A 24,685-nucleotide genomic window follows, 5' to 3' on the forward strand; every position below is an offset into this window, starting at 1 on the left:
ATGTACTTAATTCAAAATCTACATAATTAAGATGTATTAGTAAGTTTGAAATTCTATCAAAGTCTTTTGATGCACTTTACAGGAAACATGTCAAGTCGGTGAATGAAGGAAGTTTGGTTACTCGGTTAAAACGAAAAAGGAGAGTAAATCGGTTAAAGAGGAACCAAGTGCATTTAATGATTTTGACCTAACCCACACGAAGCCCGATAAGGTATTTTGTGTACTTAAAAGCATTTTCACGGTCATTTACATTTACCAAGTTTTCAAGAAAGCAGAGCAAGTGATTCAAAGGTGATCAAACCTCCTACAAAGCAAATTCAAGGTATTTACATCAAATCTCAACACATTGTTAAGCTGGTTTACCGAGCGTATCTAGTTGCCATTATCTACTAAGTATAAAGCGTCTGTTGTTTGAAATCTTGAAACCCTAAGGACTCTTTGCTAGTTTTTATCTAAAATCTTCAATGGCGCCCAAGATCCAAGATCCCATAGTTGTCAAGAATGTAGAAAAGCCCTCACCGAAATACTCTTTGACCCCCAAAGTCGCTTCTGAACCGGATGACAAAACCGCCTTTTCACTCATCCCGAGCAGAGTGTTGTTAGTCGAAGATGTGAGATTCTTCACCAAATGTTGTGTTGAAGAACTTCGTCATGTTGAAATCAAAGACACCTATGATGAGCTATGTACCGATGGTATATTGAACAACAAGTATGAGAACATCAAGATCAAGGGATTAACTGAAGCCCTAACCTATCCTTGTGTGTTCAAACCCCAGTGGGTCAAGTTTGTTCTGAGCAGAGTTGACGATGATTTCATGTGGCTAGAAGAACAACCATTTAAGATTACCAAGGAAATCATTCATCTGATTATCGGTTACCCTATCTATGATCATGCCCGAGCCTAGAAGATGATATCATAGAAGGAATTGATCAGTTTAACCGGAGTGGAATTTGATTGCAGAGGATTGAAACTAAATAATGTCACTGATGAAGAGCTAAAATTTGCCATTAGAGTAATGGGCTACTGTTTCTTCCAATCGGCAAGGGAAAACAGTGTTCCCTGTGCAGCAGTAGACTTGGCATACAAAATTGTGAAAAAGGGAATGAAAATTGACCTATGCGAGGCATTGCTGAAGAACCTATTTGAAAATCTGAACACCATCAGGAAGCCAAAGAAGAACAACTCGACTAATACTTTAAAGTTTGGATCACTACTGGTATGCATGTTTTTCTACTTTGAAAAATTCTTTAGATCAGTCGGTAAAGTTGTTTGGGAGCTACACCGACCTATCACCCATCAGATTAATGACTTCATTAAGAAGTTAGGTGATAATTTCAATGATATCATGGATGATTACTTCAGTAAATTTCAAGAGAAAATGCATAATAGATATAGAATTCTACCCCAGCTAGTAGAGAAATACAAAAATGATATATGTTTTGAAGTTGACACTGATTACTGTAATGTGAATGTTGTGGAACCGAGGACTCAATCTTTGTCACCAATGGGTTACGAGATTGATTTTGACATCACAAAACAACAAATTGATGCATCTTACATTGCCCAGACATGCTACTGAGCTAAGGTATGGTACCTATGAGGAAGTAAAGGAAAAGGTAAAGATGAATATTGTAGTACCCAAAGCTACAAGAAAGGCAACAAAAATAATAAAAGCATTGTCTGAGAAATTCAGAGAAGACTCTTCCTCTACACCTATCAAAGGAACCATTGCCATTACCAAAGAGGAATCTGAAGCCCAAGAGGTAGCTATAACACTGAGCACTGAATTGCCTAAGGGTAAAGTGTTAAAGAGAAAGAAACAGGACACATCAAAAGTCTCACCGACTCCACCTCCAGTAAAATGACCTAACACTAGAGCATCTGCAGCTTCACTGAGTAAGAAGACAAAGAGTGTTACTATTCCCAAGGTAACAAAGACATACAAGAAATCTACTTGGAGATTCATTTTGGCAAAAGAGTCTAGTGATACTGAATTAGAAGATGCAAGCAAATTTCAAATTGTCAAGAGCAAGAAGGTAAATATACATAGTGTTGAAAAATTCTATGCTAATCTAAAAGAATATGGTGGATTTGGATGATTTAGATATGTCAAGTATGAAACCAAGAACAATGATGAAAAGAGACAAATTGAAGAAGCTATCATCTGCACACTTCTAAAGTTTTGGCTAGCTCCATTAGAACTAGCTAAGTCACTTCCAAATGAACTGTATCTGCATATTGATAATAGGTGGAAGTATGCAATGGACTCAGAGAAACAAATCAGAGAAAGAAGTCTAGTCCATCTCTTTCCTGATATGTCAGTAGCTGAAATAAAGGAACAACTGACAACCTATAATTCAAAGTTTCTTGTCAAACAAAGAGCTTTAAAACTGATGAATGGGCTCTATATTGAAGTAGAAAATGAGACAAAAGTTAAGTGGCAGGAAATCTTTAAAATCAAGGATGTCGGTGAGCAAGCTACAGTTGAAATTGTTGATGTCACCGAGCACGATCCTGATGTCACCGAGCAAGGTCCTGATGCTACTGAACAAGATCCTACTGACACCATTCAAATAGATGAAGATGTCATGGATACAGAGGCCCCGAAACAGGAAATGATAGAAGGCACTGCATATGCAAAACTTGTATCTAGTGAATCAGTCTTGGAACAAGCTCAGCCTTATCCACCGGTCAAGCAACCTGTCTCAACCAAAACTCCTCAGGATACAGATCAAGGAAATGAAGGTCACAAGTCTGCAATAGGAGAAGGTACTACTCAAGAACAGACATCTCAAGCACCTTCTGGCACTGAGAATGTTGCAACTGAGACACCACGTATTGAGACACCGAAGGACTCTATAGAGGCTAAAGGAACCGATCAAAGTGTTGCCTCTACTGAGCAACCTACCGAGGGTAATCAAGCCTCACAAGCCATTGTCTTAGTTCCATCAGTGAAAGGTAAAGAAAAGAAAGTGAGGAAGCATAGTTTTAAAGTTGATTTGTCAAAACCCATAGTGTTGCCCAATGTAGACATAGCAAAATTAAAGGGACAAGCACTCATTGATTTCGATGAACTATGCAAAGAAAAGGTTGAACAAGAGAAGCAAATGGCCATTCAAAAGAAAAATAAAGTACTTCAGAAGGTAAAAGCACTCCTAATAGATATGCTACTTGAAGCTACAGTATCAACTGATGCAACCATCCACATTCAACTGGATGAACTCCTAACAAAGATAGAGACATCTGGAGTAGATGCATCGGAGTATTTGAGCAAGCTGAAAGACAAAGAGCTCACTGCCAAAATGATAGAAGAGGTACAAAAAGCTATAGCTATTGGCAAAGTTAAACTTGTCAAATTTATTGCTAAGTTGACCCCTCAACTCAAGCACATTCATTATTTATTTCAGAAAATTTGCACATTTTCTTTATTCATTAAAGACATTAAGAATAAAATAGAGGCAATTGAGAAAGAGATCACCGATCTCTCACATAAGTTGACCATCAAGCCAAATTCAATTCAGAATTTTTATACAAAGTTACAACAACTCATGGCTCAACAATTGGACTTAAGAAATAATGAACACAAGATCCGGATGGACATAATGACCCTTCAGACATTATTCCTTCCACATCTTTCATCAGTCCAAGAACAGATCAACCAAGCCACATACTTATCTGCTACTCAAGAGGGAAGCACTCTAGATGGCTTAATATCACTATTGGCTGATATTCAAGCACAAAATTCTTTAATGGACAGTGTAAAGGATGCACTCTCTATCACTCTCACTAACGCCCGGACCAAGTACAAATCCATTTTTGACCAGTTACCGCCTCTGAATGGAAATTAAGTTTTTGGTGTTTGTCAAAAAGGGGGAGTGATACTATATTTGGAGAGTAATATGTTACAGTACTAGGGGAGTGATACAGTATTAATACAGTTTTGTGAGAATGATATAGTATTTGGAGTATAGTATATAGGGGGAGTATACCGAGCAAAATAAGCAGAGTATCCAAGAGCAGTGAACCGAGCAGTATACAGAATAGTAAGCAAAGCACAAGAACAGATCACCAAGCATGCAAAATCAGAGTTATGTACAGTATATCGATAAGGGGAGTATATCTGATATAGTGTTTTATTGACTATTGTATATACTATCAGCATAGTCAAAATTTTGCAAGTATATAGATTATTGAGTTATAACTTTGAAAGTAGTTTTTGTCAAACATCTAAACTAATGTCAAAAGGGGAGATTGTTACTACTTATCAGATTGTCATTAGTTTTATGTCAAAGTTATACTATATACTCTAGTCAGTTATCTATTACCGAAATATTCAGTCGGTATGTACAGTCTAGTCGGTTACAGAAGAAAGCAGTCACAAAACGCAGTATACACCGAGCTGTCTACCTAGTATGTTTACATGTATATCGAGCAGCAAAGATGACACACCGAGTGAAACATGTTACCAGACTCATTGAACTTGGACATGCATATGAAAATGTGTTACAAGATCGAGGCACATCTAACTGTTATCACATTGGAAATTGCACTTAAAGATTGTGTATGATTTTGAGGTTATCTAACCAATGAAATATTTTGCATGGTTATTCATTCAATAAATCATGTTTGTAAGATCAAAGCAATGAATTGGATCACTGTCATAAGAGATCTATTTATACATCATGAGTTCAAGAGTTAAAGGTGTGTGCATGAGTGTAAGAAGACTGTTACAGAGACACAGAGGTCACCGAGAAGGTTTTCAGAGAATAGTCGAAGAACAGAGTAAACAAAAGGGTTTACCAGGTTACTATATGGGTTACCGAGGTATGCAATAAGCAAGGTAATCTATTCTGAGCACATAGAATCTGCTATAACATTCCAGATGTAAAGTTGTAGATATTTGTAATGATTTTATTGTAATATTTTGAAGTAGTAAGAGAAACTTTTAACAGGGTAAAAGACTCTAATCAAGTCTATAAATTGTAAAGCCTCTAACTAGGTGCAACATTTAGATGAAGTGTTGTAAAATCCTTTAGCAAGGTAGATCTAACAGATCTTGTTACTCCTAATAGGGTAAGCTATCAGAAATAGCTAAACATGTAGCTCTAACCGAGCACTCTTTATTATTGTAGTAGTGAAGTTGTGGGTGCCATCCCCACCGTAGTTTTTCTCTCTAACCAATCATGTATGATTGTTATCTATTTGTTTTAGTTTTATATTATGTTACTGCACTATTTGGTTTATGCATAACAGTAAAGATATTGTTGAAGAAATGTTTTAAAGTACTGATTCACCCCTCCCCTCTTAGTACATTAGCTTTGCATATTGGGCCTAACAGATACAAAATAGTCGAAGACTTATGTTAGATGTAAACAAATTATAATTTAGAAAATCATCCATCATGTGTATGTTAAAGTTGTATTTGGATAATTGTCTTGTTTTCTTGCCTAATGAGCTGTTGTTGATAAGATTTCCTTGGCATGTTGTGATTCTTGTTTGTTCTTTGTTTGGAATGGTTAACTTTGAGAGGAATTTTGGCCCTAGCTATAGATATCTATTGATGTGGATATACATAGTGATCACCAAGCCATGGTGGGATATGATGAACTGATCTTCAGATAATCAAGGACAATGACTATGCTAAGTATGTCCGAGATAATGCTGCGTTGAAAAGTGTTGGGTGATGGCCATTAGCTTTGACTTTGGATGGATGTAAATGATATGAGTAGTGATAGATAGAGGAGCTATTCTCTCACAAATAGCACCTGTTGCCAAGTTTTCACCACTTGTTTTTATTGCACTTTTTTGTTGTTTTTCTATTTTTTGATTTTTTTGTGCTTTTCACTTTTTCTGTGCATTTAGACCACTCACGTGTAGAATTTCTTCAGATGGATGTTGTTGGTTGGTTCGTCGAGCACATCTCCTTCTGAAGTTGTTCTCTGATAGGCGCCTGATCCATTGGATGATATAATGACTTAGGGACCTAACCAGTTAGGTTTAAACTTCTCCTTCTTTTCGCAATCCTATTGATTTCTGGGATTTTCTTCGAGTACAAGATCACTGACTTTAAAAATCCTAGGGATGAATTTGTCATTGTATCTTCTGCACATGCATTGCTGTTATGCTTTGAGATGATCATAGGCATGTTGTTGTTTTTCATCCAGAAGCTCTAGTTCCTACAATATGTTTACCCGATACTCCTCATCTAGTATGAGGCCCTTCAAAGATACTCTGAGTGATGAAATTTCTACCTCAAGAGGTAGAATTCCCTTTGATTCGTACACCAATGAATATGGCATAGCACCAGTAGGTGTCTGAATGCTAGTCCTATATACCCAAAGTGCCAGATTGAGTTGTGCTGCCAATCCTTACCCGCATCATTTACTGTTTTCTTTAGGATTTTCAAGATTATTTTATTTGATGCTTCTGCTTGACCATTCCCATGTGGGTAGTAAGGTGTAGAGAAATGATGCTAGATTTTGATTCGCTCACATAGTTCTCGCACATCTTGATTTTTGAAGGGACACCCATTGTTTGTGATGATGGAACTTGGAATGCCATATTTGCAAATTAGATAATTGAGAATAAATGAGGCAATCTATTTTCTAGTTACTGTGGTCAGTGGGATTGCTTCAATCCATTTGGTGAAATACTCTGTTGTAGTGATAATGAACTTGTGTCCATTTGAAGAGGAAGGATGGATTTTCCCTACTAAATCAAGTCCCCACTGATAGAAAGGCCAAGATGTTGTAAATGGCTACAACTCCTGTGTTGGTGCATGGATAAGATTGCCATGAATTTGGCACTTAGGACATTTCTTTGCAAATTGATAAGAGTCTTTCTCCATTGTTGGCTAGTAATATCCCATCCTCAGAAGTTTTTTAGCAAGAGTAGGACCACTTGAATGCATGCCACAAATACCCTCGTGAAGCGTGTGTAAAGTAGAGTCACATTCATTACGATCAAGGCAACGAACAAGAGTACCATCGAGACCTTGACGGTAAAGTGTGTCAGCGGTTAAGGTATAATTGGTGGCTTGCCAGATAAAGTTGCATTTTTGGTTACGAGATAGGTTGAGTGGTAGGGTGTTGGTTTTAAGATATTCATAGATTGTCTCGTATAGAGGGGAGTCTGAACCGGTGAATGCATAGACAACGTGGGAAGCAAAATTGTCATAGGTCGGGGAAAACAATTGCTCTACCAGGAACTCATAATGACTTTGGTGCTTTGGAATTTGTAGCAGTGAAGCGATAGTGGCCATTGCATCAACTACTCTATTGTTCAACCTTGGTATTTTCTTGAAGGTGATGCATACAAATTACTGTTTGAAGTCATTCACCATTCTTTTGTATGGCACCAGCTTGTCTTCCTTTGTCTGATATTCTTTGTTGATCTAATTTATAACCAGTTGAGAATATCCATAGACTTTCAATTCCATGATTCTCCATTCCAGGACCATTTTGATTCATGTGACCAGTGCTTCATACTCAGTGATGTTATTGGTGCATGGAAACATGTCTATATGACCTGGGAATAGTGTGTCCTTCAGGAGCAACGAACAAGATGCCGACACCTGATACATGTTGGGTGTAGGAACCATCAAAGTACAAGGTCCATTGCTTGAGTGTAACATTAAGGACATCCTTGTCTATAAATTCTACATGCATTGGTTGTTTATCTAGTAGTGGTGCTTCAACTAATTGATCTACAATTAATTGTCCCTTGACAGCCCGACGCTCTGTGTATTGGATATCAAACTCATTGAGAATCATGACCCATTTAGCCAGTCGGCATGTAAGAGTTGTTTTGCTGAGTAAATACTTGAGAGGATCAATTTTTGCTACTAGATTGATTATGTGAGCTATCATGTAATGGTGGAACTTTTGAGAGGCTGATACCATAGCTAAACAAGCCTTCTCAATGAATATATAATTTATCTCATATCCATTTTATGTTCTATTGATTTAATATATAGCTCATTCCTTGCCTTCTTGATCTTCTTGTGCTAATAGTGCCCCCAATGATACTTTTATTGTTGATATGTAGAGAATGAGCGGCTTCCCTGCTATGGGTGGTACCAAAGCTGGTGGATTCATTAGATATTGCTTGAGTTGATAAAGTGATTTTGCACACTTGGCTTCCCATCGAAATGGTATGTTCTTATGTAGCGGATGATTGAAGGGTAGACTTGTATTTGCTAGTTTGGCTATTAATCGCCTAATAGACTATAGTCGTCCTTGTAGAGATCTGAGTTGACTAATGTTTCTGGGAGGTGCCATCTCCATGATGGCCTGTACCTTCACTGGATCTACTTCAATGCCTTTTGTAGACATAATGTAGCCTAATAGTTTACCTGATGTCACCTCGAAGACACACTTCTTAGGGTTTAGCCTGACTTGGAATTCCTCCAATCTTTGATAGATTTTATCTAATATGCCCAAATGTTTTGCCCGAGTGAATGACTTAGCCAGTAAATCATCCACATAGTCCTCCATGAAGGTATACATCATATCATGAAAGACTGTCGTCATTGCTCTTTGATAAGTTACCCCAGCATTCTTCAAGCCAAAAGGTAGGACGTTCACAACAATACATTCCCCAAGGACAGGTGAAATCAATTTTATCTTGATCCTCTAGAGCTATCTTGATTTGATTATAGCCAGAGAAACCATCCATTAATGATAGCATTGCATGGCCTGTTGTTAGGTCCACAATTATGTCGATGCTTGGCAAAGGAAATTCATCCTTTGGACAGGCTTTGTTGACATCTCAAAAATTTGTGCATGTTCTGATGCTTCCATCTAGTTTTGAAACTGGTACAATGTTTGAAATCCATTCAGCATAGTCTATAGGTCGAATGAATCTGACATCTAATAACTTCTTTAGTTCAGCTTTAACCATTAATGCCACATGCAAATTCATCTTTCTTAACTTTTGCTCGATTGGCTTAGCTCCTAGAGCAATAGATAAATGATGCATGATTAGGTTTGGATCTATCCCGAGCATATTAGCATAGGACCAGGCAAAATTGATTTGCTTGTCTTTGAAGAATCTGATAAAGTCTGGTTGTTTCTTGTTTGTCAGTGATTCTACTAGGTGTATGGTTTTAGCTGCTGCTTCTATACTGATGTTTATTAAATTGAGTTTTCTCAATCAATATGGGTGACTGCTCTTGATACTATTCAGGAAGAGTGTCCAGTCTCCCATCCTTAGGGTCCTTAAAAAGGTTTTTACCCTTGGATGCATCCTTTATTTGACTTTTTTGTGATCTAGTGCTTCCATCGACTGGTTTTCAACATTAGATCCTTTGTTTCTTTCATTTTTGCAGTTGAGAGACTTGGCACTCTCCCGATTGCAGATATTGTTATTTTGTTTGTTGGTAGAGCTTTTTTTGGGGTTGATTATACATAGGTAATGGACAATGGATTCATCATTTGGAAAAATAGGTATATTAGGGTGTTCAGGTTCTTCCCAGTCTGTCAAATCAAGAAATACAAGCGGTAGAGAGTCATTTGGTGGGTCGAGATCGGCTGCAGTAAGTTTCATGATAGAGGTAGCGTTAAAGTTGTCTGGGATGTTGGTTAGGTTAATGATATTGTCAAGGTCTTTGATGGTGTAATCTTCAGTGTAGACTTGTTTGTAGTGTCGCTACTCATTTTCCTTAGCCTTGTAGATATGTCGTAGTATGAATTCAAGTAATGGACTCTACGCCTTGTCCCTCTTAAGAAAGGGGTGTGTGTGAATGGATAGTATCTTCTTCGACATCCTCAATAATATTTGAACAACTACCCCATTCATAGTCATTAAAATCAGTTTCAGAAGTACTATCCTAGAGTCTTTCAGTGTTGTTGATAGGTACCTTCTAGGGTGAGAACAGATCTCTAATAATTGATACCAGTTGTTTAGTTTTTCCCAATTCAAAATCAAAGCCTGCTTGTACCCTTTGCATTTGTTTATACATTGTTTCTCCTTGGGGTGCTGTAATTTCCTCGGGTGATGACTCTGCCTTGTTTTGAATAGGTTTTTGTACATGACGTATGTTCTCATAAGATTTTTCTTCCCTTTAAGTGACTAGTTCCTCTTTTTTCTGGTGCTCTTTCTCTTTCCTTATTCTTTCCACTTCTTGGTGTAGTGCCTCTTTACATGAGTTCTCATTGTATTTTTTCTTCGCTTTCCACTGAGGTTTCTGATATTTATTTTGTTTGTGCCTAGGTGGTATGCTGCATCCATATCCTAGTCCTATTTTGTCTCGAGAAAATTGTGAAGGAGGTTCTAGTGGTTCTGTAATGTCATCTTGATGCTTGCCTATAGGTCCTTTTACATTGTATCTCATCCATTGCATGATCAGGAATCTTTTTCCATATTGTTGTGTTGTTATGTCCACCTCCAGAGTAGCAGCTTTGACCTCTCCCTCATCCTTGTGTAGCCAACTAATGATGTCTTTCTCTTTTGATTCTTTGCCATCAAACTTGGTGATGGGTTGTGTTGCTTGATATGTCAATGCAGAAGGTTGCCCATGAGATTTTGGTGATGTTGGCAATTTGGATAGACACATGGGTTTGAAAGAGTATTCTCCCATGCCTTTCTCTTTGATATTCATCTTTTGTTTGAAGTACATGGATAAACACTTGAGCTTTTCTTAATGAGGATCTAATGCTGAGGAAGTTGGACCTTCCCTGTTGTGTGGAACCAGGCTATCTTGAGTTGCCCGCATAGAATTGCAATGTTAAAAAGGATTATTATTGACAGATATGGAAATTTCCTATCCATTATATGGGAATCTGACACATTGATGGTATATTGAAGGCACTTCTTGCATTTCATGTATCCATGGACGATCTAATAAAATATTGTATGTTAAGTCTATGTCTAAGACTTGGCACATAGTGTCCCTTTGTATCGGTCTTATGTGAATAGGTAGTATTACTATCCCTTTGGATGATCTTTCTTCATCATCATGGCCTTGATGGTGATCTTTTTGTGTGGATCAATAGACTATTCAGAGAAGCCTAATGCACAGATAAGTTTTAAAGTACAGATATTGAGACCAGCTCCTCCATCTATTAATACTCTTTTAACTCGATGTTTGTAGACTAAGACTTCAATATGAAGGGGAGTGTTATGTGGATGACTCAAAGAGATATTATCGTGTTTGGAAAAGGTGAGATTATGAGGCCCTATCATATGAGCCACCATGGCTTGGAATTTATTGATGCCCAGATCTTGAGGAACATTTCTTTCAACTAGTGCTTGTTCTAAGATGTCCTTATGTTTCAGAGAGAGTTTGAGTAACTCAAGTATGGATATTTGAGTAGGATTTCTTCATAGTTGATTAACCAAATCATATTGAGTCTTGGGGATAGTGGTCGATGTTGATGTATGCTCTTTCAAGACGTATTTTTGAGCTCTGGTTGTCACATTGATTGATGCATGGTCTTGTTTGTCCTTGATTTTTATGACATTTATTTGGTTTTCATCTGTCAATATGTAATTGATGGTGTTGTTGTACAGGTGATTTATACAAGCGCCCCTTGTATCGTTTGATGATGAAGCTCCTTCCTTTTTGTAATTCAAAAGAGGATTTTTAAAGGCATCATGGTCACCATTTCTTTTGCGACCATCAACAGTTAAATCACCTCTATCGATCATATCCTGAACAATATTCTTAAGCCTCATGCAATCATTTATGTGATGTCCTTTGTTTCGATGAAAATCACAGAAATGCGAGTCATTCTAGCAAGGTGGTTTGATCTGGGGTTCAAAGTTTTTTATGGCCAGTAATGTGATAATCTTGTTTGCCAGGAGTTCTCGAATTGTTGATTCTAAGGTTTGCCCCAATGGTGTGTAGATGCGTCTATTTGGGAAACTGTTGGTGTTATCTCTTTGGTTTGTATTATTCCCTTGGTTAGCATTGTTGCCTTGGTTATTATTGTTGCCTTGGGTATTGTTATTGCCTTGGGTATTATTGTTGATATTTGAAATTGAAGGTCCTTGATTGGTATTTTGTGGATAAGTTTTAGTGCCTTGATTAACACCTTTTTGATTTTTGTTAGATTGTGGATTACTTGATAAAGCTACTACTGATTGTTTGGACTTTATATCATTAGCATCAACTCCTCCCTCATTAACAACGTTTTTGTTTCTTTTCCAAAATTTGGATTCGTCTAAGGTGTTGTTGTTGTTTTGATTGTTAAAGGAGTGAGTGTTGGATGAGTTAGTTCCTTCTTTAAAGAACTTCAATGTTTCTTTCTTGATGTAGGCTTCCTCTACTTAGATTCTGTTTTTTATTAACTTGGCAAAAGATGGTATGCATTGGAGTTTGAGTTGATAAATAATTTCACTATTTAGATTGTCAATAAAAATCTCCATTTTTTCTTTTTCAGGCATGTCTCGAGGATATCTCGAAACCATACGTCTCTAATGTTGAAGAAACACCATGAATGTTTCATTGTTTTTTTGTTTGGTGTTGCATACATCCAACATGGTGATTGCGTGTTGAATATTATAGGAGTAATGTATGATAAATTTGTTTACCAACTCATCAAATGATCTGATGGGAGGTATAAGTTTAGACAACCACTCCAATGTTTTCCCTCCCAAAATTCTTGGGAATAGTCTCATTAAATAAGTGTCATCGTGAGAAAGCTCTAGGCTTATGGTACAAAATTCTTGAACATGATAGTTCTGATACTTAATGTAAGTACAGATCCAATAGCCAACAAGATGAGGGGGGGGTGAATCATACAAAGTTAATCTTCCATAAAAACATCAGATTCAACCTCGGTAACATATACTTCAGTAATATAACCAAAACTGCTAAACATGCAAACTCAAAAGCATATAAACATCATAAACCTCATAACACCAGATTTAACGTGGAAACCCAAATAGGGAAAAACCACTGTAGGATTTCGGACCCACTAAGAAATATACTCTTCTAGAGTATGCTCGGTTAAAAGCAAATCTTGTTAAAGATTACAAACACATTGCTAGATGTGACCCGGTTAAGGGATTTCCCTCAGATCTGTTAGGATCTTCACCTTGTTAGAAGTGACCTTGTTAAAGGATTTCAAACACTCAATCAGAATGTCACCTTGCTAGAGGGTTTTACAAATAAGATTGTTAAGTCCACTCGGTTAAAAGATTTTCTGTCACTTCACAAAATAATAGTAATAAAAATCTATCTACAACTTCACATCTAAAATGCTAAAGCATATTCTTATTTGCTCAATACAATCTAGACATAGAACTAATCTTGTCCATCTGCTGGGCTTCTATACTCTATTATTCAAATAGGTCTTCAAGCTTCTGTGCTCGGTAATCACTCTGTAGCATCCCTGTGCATACATTTGCCCACATACATTGTTTATCAATAGTTCCCTATTTATAAACAATTCACCAACCGCTTAATCTCCTTGATCACATTTCCCATGATCAATCATAGCCATTAGATCTTCAAACTTTGACCAGGTTCAATGTATCCTTCGATCTGAAAATGTTTTACCCTGCCTTGGAACTTGCATACATTTCTTGGAACTTGTGCTAAGGTATTGCAGTTCAATATGAGTTGTAGATCTTCATGTTGATTTTCCTTTGCCATAGATTAATTAACAAACTTCATGCATGGCATACCAATCATTTAATCAGTTCCAGCTCATCATCTTCCTTCATTAAATAACGCATGTAACGATTTAATGTATTCTGTTACACCTCGGTTACAACTCGATAATAACTCGGTAATAACTCGGTGAATACTAAACTTCACTCGGTAGACATTATGCCTTCATTAACAGATAGCGATAACCTTAGGGTTTACCGACTAGGTTCCTTAGGGTTTACCAACTAGGTTCTTTGCTTGGTAACATAGTATAGTATTAACCTTACAATTTACAACATATGTATGATGTTAAAACAATCTAAACATCATGATCTCGTCATTGTCTGACTCTGTAATAGTTGCCCATTGAATACCTTATTCATCATATTCTTTCTGTGTCTTTTACCGACATCTTTATACTCTTCAAATCATACTTCTCAAGATATGGCAACATCATACTGAATTAGAAAATCAATTTCGTGACATCAATGACAAAATAATAATATCAAGACAGTAAACATCCTTAATCAGTTATATCCATAATCATCAATAATCTTCTCAATATCCTTATTGAAATGCCAACAATCTCCCATTGTCTGTTATAATGCCAAATGCCAACATGTTTCATTGCTTTTTTGTTTGGTGTTGCATACATCCAACATGGTGATTGCATGTTGAATATTATAGGAGTAATGTGTGATAAATTTGTTTACCAACTCATCAAATGATCTAATGGGAGGTATAAGTTTAGACAACCACTCCAATTTTTTCCCTCCCAAAATTCTTGGGAATAGTCTCATTAAACAAGTGTCATCGTGAGCAAGCTCTAGGCTTATGGTACAAAATTCTTGAACATGATCACGGGGATCAGGTATATCTAAATTCAGGGGAAAAGGTATCATGTTTAATCTCCTGTCAAAGGGATAAGGACAGATCTCGTCCAAGGAGTAACGCATTGTGGTCCCTTATTGCATGTCCTTCATTTGCCTTTTCTGCATTTGAATTTGTTGTGTAAGAGTGACCATGGATGCATTTGTATGTCGAGGGAAAGCTTCTTCCCTTTCATTAAGATTATCCTGAGTTCGAGCATGATTGTGTTCGGGTGTGTTATTTTGTTCATGTATGATTTTTGGGTCATGTGTTTCTTTTTCTCTTTGTTGGTCTTGATAGGTGTAATTTCTAGACCTTGTTCTAAAAATTTGTTCATCTACATTCCTTAAGTTTTTAGTATCAAAATCTTTAGGAAGTCTAACTCCTTTGCTAGTTAGCATGAGCATATATTTTTCCTTGTCAACTTCAATGAGTCTTTCCATGAGCCTTTGGAATGAGGGGTTTTCTTAACATTCTTGGAGAAGTTCCTCAGTGATATCTATATCTCCCAGATTAGTATACTCGAAAGGGTTTGATAATCTACGACCCATACTTGACTCTGGTTGTGATTCATTTTTCTTGTTTCTTTGAGAGCGAGTGACAGTGGGCATTTATTTCTATTGGAGTTTCTGGTGGTGTTTGGTGGATAGAATATGTTCCTCAATAAAAAATTTCAGTTACAAAGGGAGTTTCGTCTTGTTCTTCTCTCTCAGGGGTTGGTGGTTCAGGTCGAGCTTCGTTATAAGTGATACAGAACTATGGGAATAAAGAAGGGTTGATTCTTCCTCCATGATTTAAGCATTGGTTGAATGCCGCTTTCTGAATATAAGCTTTTCTTGTTAAAGGTTCTTTGTCAAACTCATTTGATTTGCCTTGAATATACAATCGCATGTGACGGAAGAAGGCACAGTGAGATTTAAAAAGTTGGCGATTGATATAGAGAAACTTATTCCTTTTTGCAAGTGTCTTAGAACTAGGTTGTCTCTTCTTCAACTTAGTTTTGTGATGAAGACTTGTTCTTCTCAAAATATGAGGAGTGGTCATACATGAATGATCAATGGTTTCCTTTGATGTTGGATTGTGATACTTTGTTTGAAAAACTCGAGCTTACTTTATCAAGTAGAGGTTTAGTTAGATTCTCCCCCATGACAAAGTGTGTCAAATGATATATGGATAAGAGTCTCCCGATATGAAAACTCGATTTGACAACTTAAGGATTAAACTTGGTATTTTGTTTCTGATAGGATCCGTTAGATGGCGAAACTTTGATCAATGTGATGGTACTGCCTGATTTTGGTTGGATGAAGTCTTTTCTCGAGCTAGTTTAAGATTCAAAAAATTTGTCTTAAGGATGCTTGTTTGATTTTCGGAATTGTTTTCTTGGACAATCTGGTTCGGATTTTGACTAGTTATTTTGACAAGAGACCCAAAAGGGTATTTAGGACTAGTGATAATTTTTTTGTGAAATGTTTGGTTTACTCTCTATTTTTTTGGGTTTTTACCATGTGCTAAAGAAGAGGCACTAACTAATGATCTAGATGCGCCACAAAAACTTCTCTATGCGCTAAGATGCCTCTTCTACGCATTGGCTGAGATTTGTTTGAAACTCTTTTGACTGGAAGTTTATGCACTAATATGTTCCTGAAAAGCGCTACTGTATAAGCTTAAAGTGCTAAAGTATGCCTCTTATGCGCTAAGATGATGTGTGAATGTGCTAAACTAGTATCACAAAGCTCTATTGAAAATTTTCTTAATTTGAAACTAGGTATTCGCTAAAGTGAAGGCTAAGAGCACTAATTTTTGGTGTAGATGCACTATAGAATGATTGATACATGCTAGGAAGTTTCTCCTATGCGCTAAGAAGCCCTGATTTCCTTATTTTCTACCATTTTGGAATTTTAACTTGTGTTTTTGATGGATGATTTTCTAAAAATTAAATTGCAAACATGACACACAAATGAGATAACAAATTTTACCTATGCTAGACAAATAGTGTATGTTCTGTGAGGACGTGTTCAAATCCCCGACGTTTTCATAGGTTTAGATAACAAGTATGACAAATCAGATAGACTCTTTATTCAAGGGTCATCAACAATATCATAGCCCACTAGTCTCGATACTCAGTCAGCTCAAACAGTCTTGACACACCTAGGGGGTACTCGTTTTTTTGCCTTTTGCCAGAAATTAACTCAAAGTGAATTGCTTCACAATTGAGTAGTTATCTTGAGAGATATATGGTGAGTGATCTTGGGGGCAGATTCTTCCCCACCCTTGCATTATGATATTGAAGATGTTTGGATATTGACTCGGCTCAAAGTTTCTAGTTCTAAGGTTCTTAATCAAGTTTCCATTTTATCTTCAGTGATAAAATCCCTTGGGAGACTTCCCAAACATTAGAACAAAGGCTTGACGTATCTTAAAGATATTGGGAAAAGGCTAATCGCTGAAAAAAACCATTGAAGGGACTTTCGTCAGCCTCCAATTTTGATTATAGTGGGTTGGAACACTTGGAGATAAATTCATTTCCCACTTAGGTCGCTCCCCTCTCACCAACCATTTAAATGGCGCTCTAATAGCAACTCGGGAGGGAAGGCCTACTAAAGGATTTAATTGCTTGAAGTAAAGAAAGCATAAGAGGGGTTTGGTTTTTTGGTCACCCAATTAAGGGGAGAGCATATACCTTCCACTTTCGAGACAAGGCAAACAATATTCTATTTAACCTTCAAAACAATGATGATTTATCTTCTATTTGTAGATTTTGCTCCAAAAAAGCATGTTGTTCATTATAGATCCTCATAGCAATAATTTTCTATCTAAGAAAATGGAAATCCTGCTCAAAAAAATGAATTTAAAACTCCCTTGCTTTGCACAAAAATAAAAATTGAGGTTCTTTTTACACTTTGCAAAATAAAAATGGATCCTTTTATGCACCAAAGGAAGGTGAAGTTCTTTTGCAAAAAAGAAACTTATTGTTTTTAGACCCAAATTGAAAAGTTTTTCCTAACTTGCAAAGAAATAAAGAGTTTGTTTTTGTTGTTATTTTTACCTTGCAATGCAATTCATTTTAGAACCCACATGACGATGTAGTAAATTTTAAGCCCAAAATGAAAACATAGATTCTTTTTAGATTTAAATAGAAAACTGAATTATTTTTACTAGAAAGTTAAAAGATTAAAATTCCTATTTAACTTAATCTAAACCTGCACGAAAGTGGTTAACTACCTCTAAGAAGAAAGTCAGTAAAACCATAATCTAATGGGGTCTTACACAAGCCTTTTTTTTTTCCTTCGATTACAAAATTTTGCCTTTTCTCTATCAAATCAATGCACTATACTGTTGCACCTATGTGCTACAGAAAAACATATATGTGCTCCAAAATGCCTCCTATGCACTAAGTTGTTTATTGCATGTGCTACTCTATTTTTTGAATGCGCTATGATTATACAAAAGGTAGTCGGACTGTTATGCGCTAACTAAAATGCTAAATGCGCTAACAAAGAGGTCTTATGTGCTAAACAGTAAACCAAAAGTGCTAACTAAAGGTTTTTATGCTCTAACAGAATGCTCCAATGCACTAAATCATCTTTTCCGTGTGGTTTCCAAATTGCTCCTGCATAAAAAATGATAAGATTAATGGGGTTATGCCCCACGGTGGGTGCCATAAATGTGTGCGAGAAATGTGTTGTACAAAAACATAAAATTAAATTTCAAAAAGATCCATACACCAATGAGACTCTTGGTGCATGTTATGTAGCTATATTGAATAGCTCAACTTCCCAAGAGGTGTTCCATTGTTCTCTATCTCACAGGATCCCTCAATTCAATGCCTTTGCTCTCAGATCACTGAGCAAAGTGACATAGGAATGACAACTCCAAGAATGAGTGATGTTTGATTTATTCAGCATGAATGCATTCTTAGATATGTATGATATTGAATCTATGATTATTTAAACTAGCATGAATATGATGTTATGATGAAGATTAGTAATCCTATCCTAACAATATATATTAGTCTAACATGGATATGCTATGATATTTAAAATTACTTCTAAAATGGTATTAAGATTATTTTTATCAAAGAGAGGCTAAATGCGTAATAAAATGACTATAGATTAGATGCATGAAAATTGGATATCCTAAAATGAGAGAATGAGAGCTCTATTTATAGGAAAAATAGGGCAATGGATGGTCAATATTGGATAATATTAACAAGGGCCGGGATTGAAAGTTATCAATCCATGTTTACAATTCTCAACAATGAAATGGTGATAATTTTCAACAAGAGGTTGCTTGAGAGGAGACGAAAGAAGCATTAAATGCTTGAGAAGACATGATGGTTACCTTAGGAGGTAAGGGTTAAAGTTAGGTTAAGGTTGTCCATTGGATAAAGCTTTTACCCAAGGGATAAAATCTTGTGCAAGGGTTGAAGGGATAACCAAGGTTAAAGCCACGAATGCTTGATGAGACCCTTGGGTTAGATGGGGGTTAAGTTAGAGAGAAAGTCTCTAATCATGTAAGAAGGTTGAGTTAACCATTAATGGTTATGAAGACTTTCAAGGTTAGCTTGTTGAAGACATAAATCCTTTAATGGTTATTGAAGACTTTGAGGGTTTGAGAAGTGACTTCCCTTTGCTTAGGGATGTGAAAATATTTACGAGATGGATTAGGCCAAATTAGAAGTGATTAGAAGAATCTAGAAGGGGGTTTAGAGAGGCAAGTGGGAGATGCAGGATTTTGCAAGTGGATGGAGGGGAATTTTAATTAAAATAAATTACTTTATTTCAAGAAAAATAGATGCAACTTGCATAAATACAAGTGGGGGATTTAAATAAATAAATTAAATTTATTTACTTGCAACGATCAATTTAATTAAATGTAAATTTAATTAAAAGGGTAGAAAGGGGACTTAATTAGAAAAAGTGATTTATTTAATTAAAGGTTATGGAAGGCTTAGGTGAACTTAATTAAATAAATTAAGTAATTCATTTAATTAAATAGAGGAATGATGTTAAAATGAATATTAAATATTCACTTAGGAAAGTGGTCATTTTTATACATCTACAATATCAAACACTTTGAATGTTATGTGGTATAGAGTATGATTATTATGAATTGCTTTTCATTAATTTCTTGCTACAAATCTAGTAGTCAATATCAAGTCCATTAGTTGCATTACAACTTCTTACATCTTCATTGACGCATTTTCTTTTTGTTTACCTTCGATAGTCTTCAACATAACCACTATTATGAGTGATAAATATATCATAAGAAAAATGTGCCAACTATAGTCGACCTGTAACAAATGTTAAAGTTCATAATAAGAGAAACGAACATGCTATATGTAATAATGCTACATTTATGAGATAGAGATATACATTGGATAGCATAACAAAGAATAGAAAGGAAGACACATATATGTGTGGATAAGCGATACATAAGAGAGAAATAGAAATAGATTGTGTATAAGAAGAATATGAATTTGAGATAAACATGTATTAAAGTACTAATGTTGATGTATTATAAATATATGATATTTTATATTGGCTAATATACGAATGTGATGAATGAATATATATATTTATAATTTGATATATGTTACAGTTAATATTATAATGCATTTCATTGCAATCCATCACATTAAATCTATGCTTCTTGTTATCTTTTTACATCTATATATATATATATATATATATATATATATATATATATATATATGCCCTCTCCTACTAACATTCACCTTGAAAGGGAAAAACAAAAAACTTGGTGCCATGTTTAGTGAAACCATTCTATCTCTCGGTAACAAACTCTTGTTTTACTATTTGTCATAGATTTGCCACAACTATTGTCATGCATTTATAAAGTGAGCATGTGGTCCTATGTTAGGGGTTTTAAGATCTACTTTTTCAAAATGGATTTCATAAGATGAAAAATAATCTATTATAAGATAATCTTATGTAAGAGGCTTTAATATCTATCTTTTGAAATGGAAGGTCTCACTAGATGGAAAATAATCTGCTATAAGATAAATTGAAATATGCTTTGACTTGATAGGAGGCCATACTTTTTAGTTCTTGATTTCTATTAGGTTTCTTTAGGGTGGGGCTATTTGTCTCTTCTTTTAACTATTGCCAAAAAAATATTTTGGTTAATTATTTTAAATATTAATTATTGAAAAATATCTTAGACTTATAAATTAATTGGACCACCAACTTCTAAAACAAATGCATTGTGTTTGGTTCCTACTATTGATTAATTTGTGTATTTAATGTATATACAAATTGTGAAAAGTATGACAATAGAATTGTTAGAATACATTTAGCTATGAGCTTAAATAGCTCCAAATTAAAGTCATAACAGCATGATTTCTAGATCAACAACAATGTGCTTGATCACATTGTATTTAATTCATGCTAGTGATTTGATAGTTGAAATTGTAGTTGAAGTGAAGGTTAGTGGTTATTAGTTTGTATAGATAGTGCACTATTGTACTAAATACAAATCATTAATTGTAGATGACTTAAATTATTGCTAGTCATTTCAAATCAATTTAACTAATATTATATAATAACACACTATTTCAATAAGTGTGAATATTTTTACAAACATATAATTAAGTATATATAGTACATAGTTATATTTAATGCAATTTGTTTTCAAAAAAAATTCAATAAAAACTAACAACACAATTTTATAAAAGAGCCTTTCATTAAAATCATACTTAATTTTCATATAAATTTTCACCTCATAACAATATTTAATAACATTTAAGTAACAACAAAACATTAATACAATTAAAATTTGAACTTCAAAATAAGATTCATATTATTAATATACTTAAAAATTTATAACAAAATTTAATACATTTTTTTTATTGAAAAAAGAAATAAAATATTACAAACAATCATAGATTACTGCATCAAGACACAGCTGTAACACCATAGAACAATGATATTACAACAAACAAAGAGCACAGCAGTAACATTAAAGAACAACAGAGATGCAACAAAGAGTGCTGGAACATCAAAATGATTTCCAGCATAACAATAAAGTCTAGAAGCATCTCCAAATTCCAGCTTAACTACAAATGTATTCATTACAAGTGTAATACCAGCATATGTATTCATTACAAGTGCAATACCAGCATCTTGACATAACGCTCTTTGATGAAGAGTTTGCAGCAGAAGGAAATCACTCATGTCTCCTGGAAAATGATAGTTTGTTCAATCTAAAAAAATCATTAGAAACAATCTGCTCATCAGTATGTCTGAAATTGACTCTTCAAAACATTGTCATGCAGTTGTAAGAGAAGATCATGCCTTTTCTCCTATAGAAAAATGTTATATCATTCTGTTGACAGATTAGCTATCTGAAGAGAAAGATTATTACAAAGCTTTTGGAGCTCAATCTGACAGAATTAGAAAAAATAGGAAGACAATGCATTTTCCAAATAAAATTTATAATCACATATCTACACGTGTAGGAAAGCACATCAAAAGAAAAAGAAGCACCAAAGAGAGCTGCAGACAGAGCGGTGAAAAGGGAAAACCATAGCTTCCGAGCACAAGGACATATCCAAAAAGCATACAATAAATTCTCAACAATCCTCCTGAATTTCCATAAAACCATAACCTGACATCTCCCTTACGTTCAATACAATCAAGCATTTTCAAAGGCATATACCTCGATGCACAGTATGTTCCAATGGTGTGCTTACGTGTGGAACAGACTGCCACTGTCCTGTGTCTGTCTCCATGACTCATTTTGCTTGAGAGCCCTGTCTGATTTATGACAATTTCCTGCTTCTGCTTTTGACATGAATGACTCAGATCATTTCCGTGGTCCTCCAATGCCTATCTTGCATTTGTAGCCGTTGATTCTCAACTGTACGTTTATGGAAATGTTTAGACTGTTTTCCTTTAATCCTTAAAAACTCCAAAACCTAATTAGGTGGCCCAATTCTTTGTTAGCTCCCCCCTTCTATAAATACCTTTGCCATCACAACTATCTCAAATGCATAGAAAATCTTGGATCTTCTGATAGGAAAAAGAGCAGTTTTCTTTGCATCAAAGAAGAAAAGCAAAATGGTTGTCAAGCTGATTGGACCAGCCTATGCTTCCTGCAGTAGGAGGGTGCTTGCATGCCTGATAGAGAAAGATATTGAGTTTGAAATTGTTCCTGTTGATTTATTCAAAGGGGAACAGAAAAAACCAGAGTTCCTAGCCTTACAAGTAGGGCATCTTCTTTATGATATGATTTTTAAGGCACATATGGAGTATTTACAACTACAGATCTATATAGTTATTAAAGTGGGTTATGTTGTTTGTAATTTGTATTTGTGTCATGCAGCCCTTTGGAAAAGTGCCAGTAGTCCAGGATGGAGATCTCACACTATTTGGTAATGATATTAATTGTATATATGTCTACCCGATATATGGGTAGTCTATATACTATTGCTTTCAATTTCATACGTTCATTTTATATAGACAGATCTGATTTGGGTAACGAAGCTTGTACCTTTTTCTGTGGTGTGTTTTATTGGGTATACCTTTATCTGATTCGGTTTGTAATACTTTGTATACATTTTCAAGTTTCATTATCTGCGAATAGAGCAAAGAATTTTAAGGGCTATGAAATCAAAGATTTGTTTTTTTAATTATAAAAAATGATAAATGACTATTGGAAAATTTGATGGAGCTATTTATGAATAAAATAAAGGAATTTTCATGTCTATGAGATCTGAGATAACCTATGAGACTGCAGATCTAGTTTTCTGTATGATATATATGTCTGATGTATATGACATGTTGATTGTGAGTAAATCTGACTTGGGTGTTGTAGATCATCACTTTCTAATGATTTATTTAATTTATATATTTAAACCTCATTTGGGTAGTGCAGATTTTCAATTTGCCTGTAATTATATTCATTGAATATGTTTAAACATTTTGTTGGTACTGAGGGTTATCACTGTCCATGTTTGCATTCAAAACTTATGTGGGTGGTGTACATAATCATCTTCCATGTAATATTTTTATCGTATGTCTTCAAATTTACAGGTTAGTAGTGCATCTTCTATGTTATATATTCACTTTAGACATATAAATCTGATATGGGTAGTGCAGATCTGACTTTCTGTGAATTGGGTATGTGCAGAGTCCAGGGCTATCATAAGGTACTATGCAGAGAAATATGCAGGACAAGGGATTTGTCTGCTGGGCAAGACTTTGGAGGAGAGAGCAGTGGTTGAACAATGGCTTGAAGTTGAAGGACAGAACTTTGGTCCTCATGCTTATGCATTAGTTTATCAACTGCTCTTTGCCCCAAGGATTAATATGCCTCAGGACAAGGCATTTATTGAGAGCAGCGCCCAAAAGCTGGGGGAAGTGTTAGATGTATATGAAGAGAGGCTGTCAAAGAGCAAGTATTTAGCAGGAGACTTTTACAGTCTTGCTGACCTGTCTCATCTTCCATTTACTGAGTATATAGTAAATGGTACTGACAAGGCATATCTGATTAGGAATAGGAAGCATGTGAATACATGGTGGGAGGATATTTCCTCCAGACCTGCATGGAAGAAGGTTCTTGCTATGTGAAACTGTGGATCATGTGGTTTTTCTCTTACAACTGTTCGTTCTACTCTGTATCACTGATTAACATAAATGAAAGTCATGATTCTATTACTGATTGTCAAGAGTTTTAATAGGTTTATGAGGTGAATGCTTTCTAATGTGCTATTCTTAATGCAACATGTTTAAAGACCAAAGGAGAACAGGCAAGGTAGCAAGAAAATTCTTGTTGCCACGTTGCAGGTGTAATGGTTGACGATAACATCATAGAAGTCACAGTAGATTATTTATTGATGCGGTAAGGTTGGTTAATTTAAGCGTTAAGTAGATGCTCTGGCTACCCAACTAATAATTAGTCAGCAGTTAATTGGAGTGCGAATTTCCTGGCATAGACTACTAGTACCTGCTGGTTAATGCACATTTAGTACGCAATAACTTGTAGACTTCTAGGGTGTATATTCGATCCTCTGCAAACCCATTCTGTGGTTGCGTTAAAAATCCATCCTCTGAACCGAGGGACGAGTGATGGAGCACTTCGATTCTACCGATGGTGAGATTGAGAACCTGTCGGGATGATGCATTACTTTATTTCGTTGTGTTTTTCACTACATTCAATAGACGAGGAGAAAAATTGTCAGCCATAACAAGTGA

The 24,685-nt window shown here is 35.5% G+C and overlaps 1 protein-coding gene across 1 annotated transcript; it reads left to right on the forward strand.

Annotated features, from left to right (window-relative positions):
- The first annotated feature begins 22,428 nt into the window (after nt 1–22,428).
- Nucleotides 22,429–24,148, forward strand: LOC131041284 (glutathione S-transferase F10). The gene is made up of 3 exons (XM_057974319.2): nt 22,429–22,696; nt 22,815–22,863; nt 23,622–24,148. The coding sequence occupies exons 1-3, from the start codon at nt 22,550–22,552 to the stop codon at nt 24,059–24,061; spliced, it is 636 nt and encodes a 211-aa protein (XP_057830302.2). The 5' UTR covers nt 22,429–22,549; the 3' UTR covers nt 24,062–24,148.
- Nucleotides 24,149–24,685: the final 537 nt, after the last annotated feature.

This window comes from Cryptomeria japonica, chromosome 11 (genome assembly GCF_030272615.1).
Source record: "Cryptomeria japonica chromosome 11, Sugi_1.0, whole genome shotgun sequence".
Classification (NCBI taxonomy): domain Eukaryota; kingdom Viridiplantae; phylum Streptophyta; class Pinopsida; order Cupressales; family Cupressaceae; genus Cryptomeria; species Cryptomeria japonica.

Coding starts and splice junctions, on each gene's coding strand:
- LOC131041284 (XM_057974319.2), top strand. CDS start 22,550: ATGGTTGTCAAGCTGATTGGACCAGCCTATGCTTCCTGCAGTAGGAGG. Junction 22,697..22,814: donor CAGAGTTCCTAGCCTTACAA/GTAGGGCATCTT, acceptor TGTGTCATGCAG/CCCTTTGGAAAAGTGCCAGT. Junction 22,864..23,621: donor TGGAGATCTCACACTATTTG/GTAATGATATTA, acceptor GGGTATGTGCAG/AGTCCAGGGCTATCATAAGG.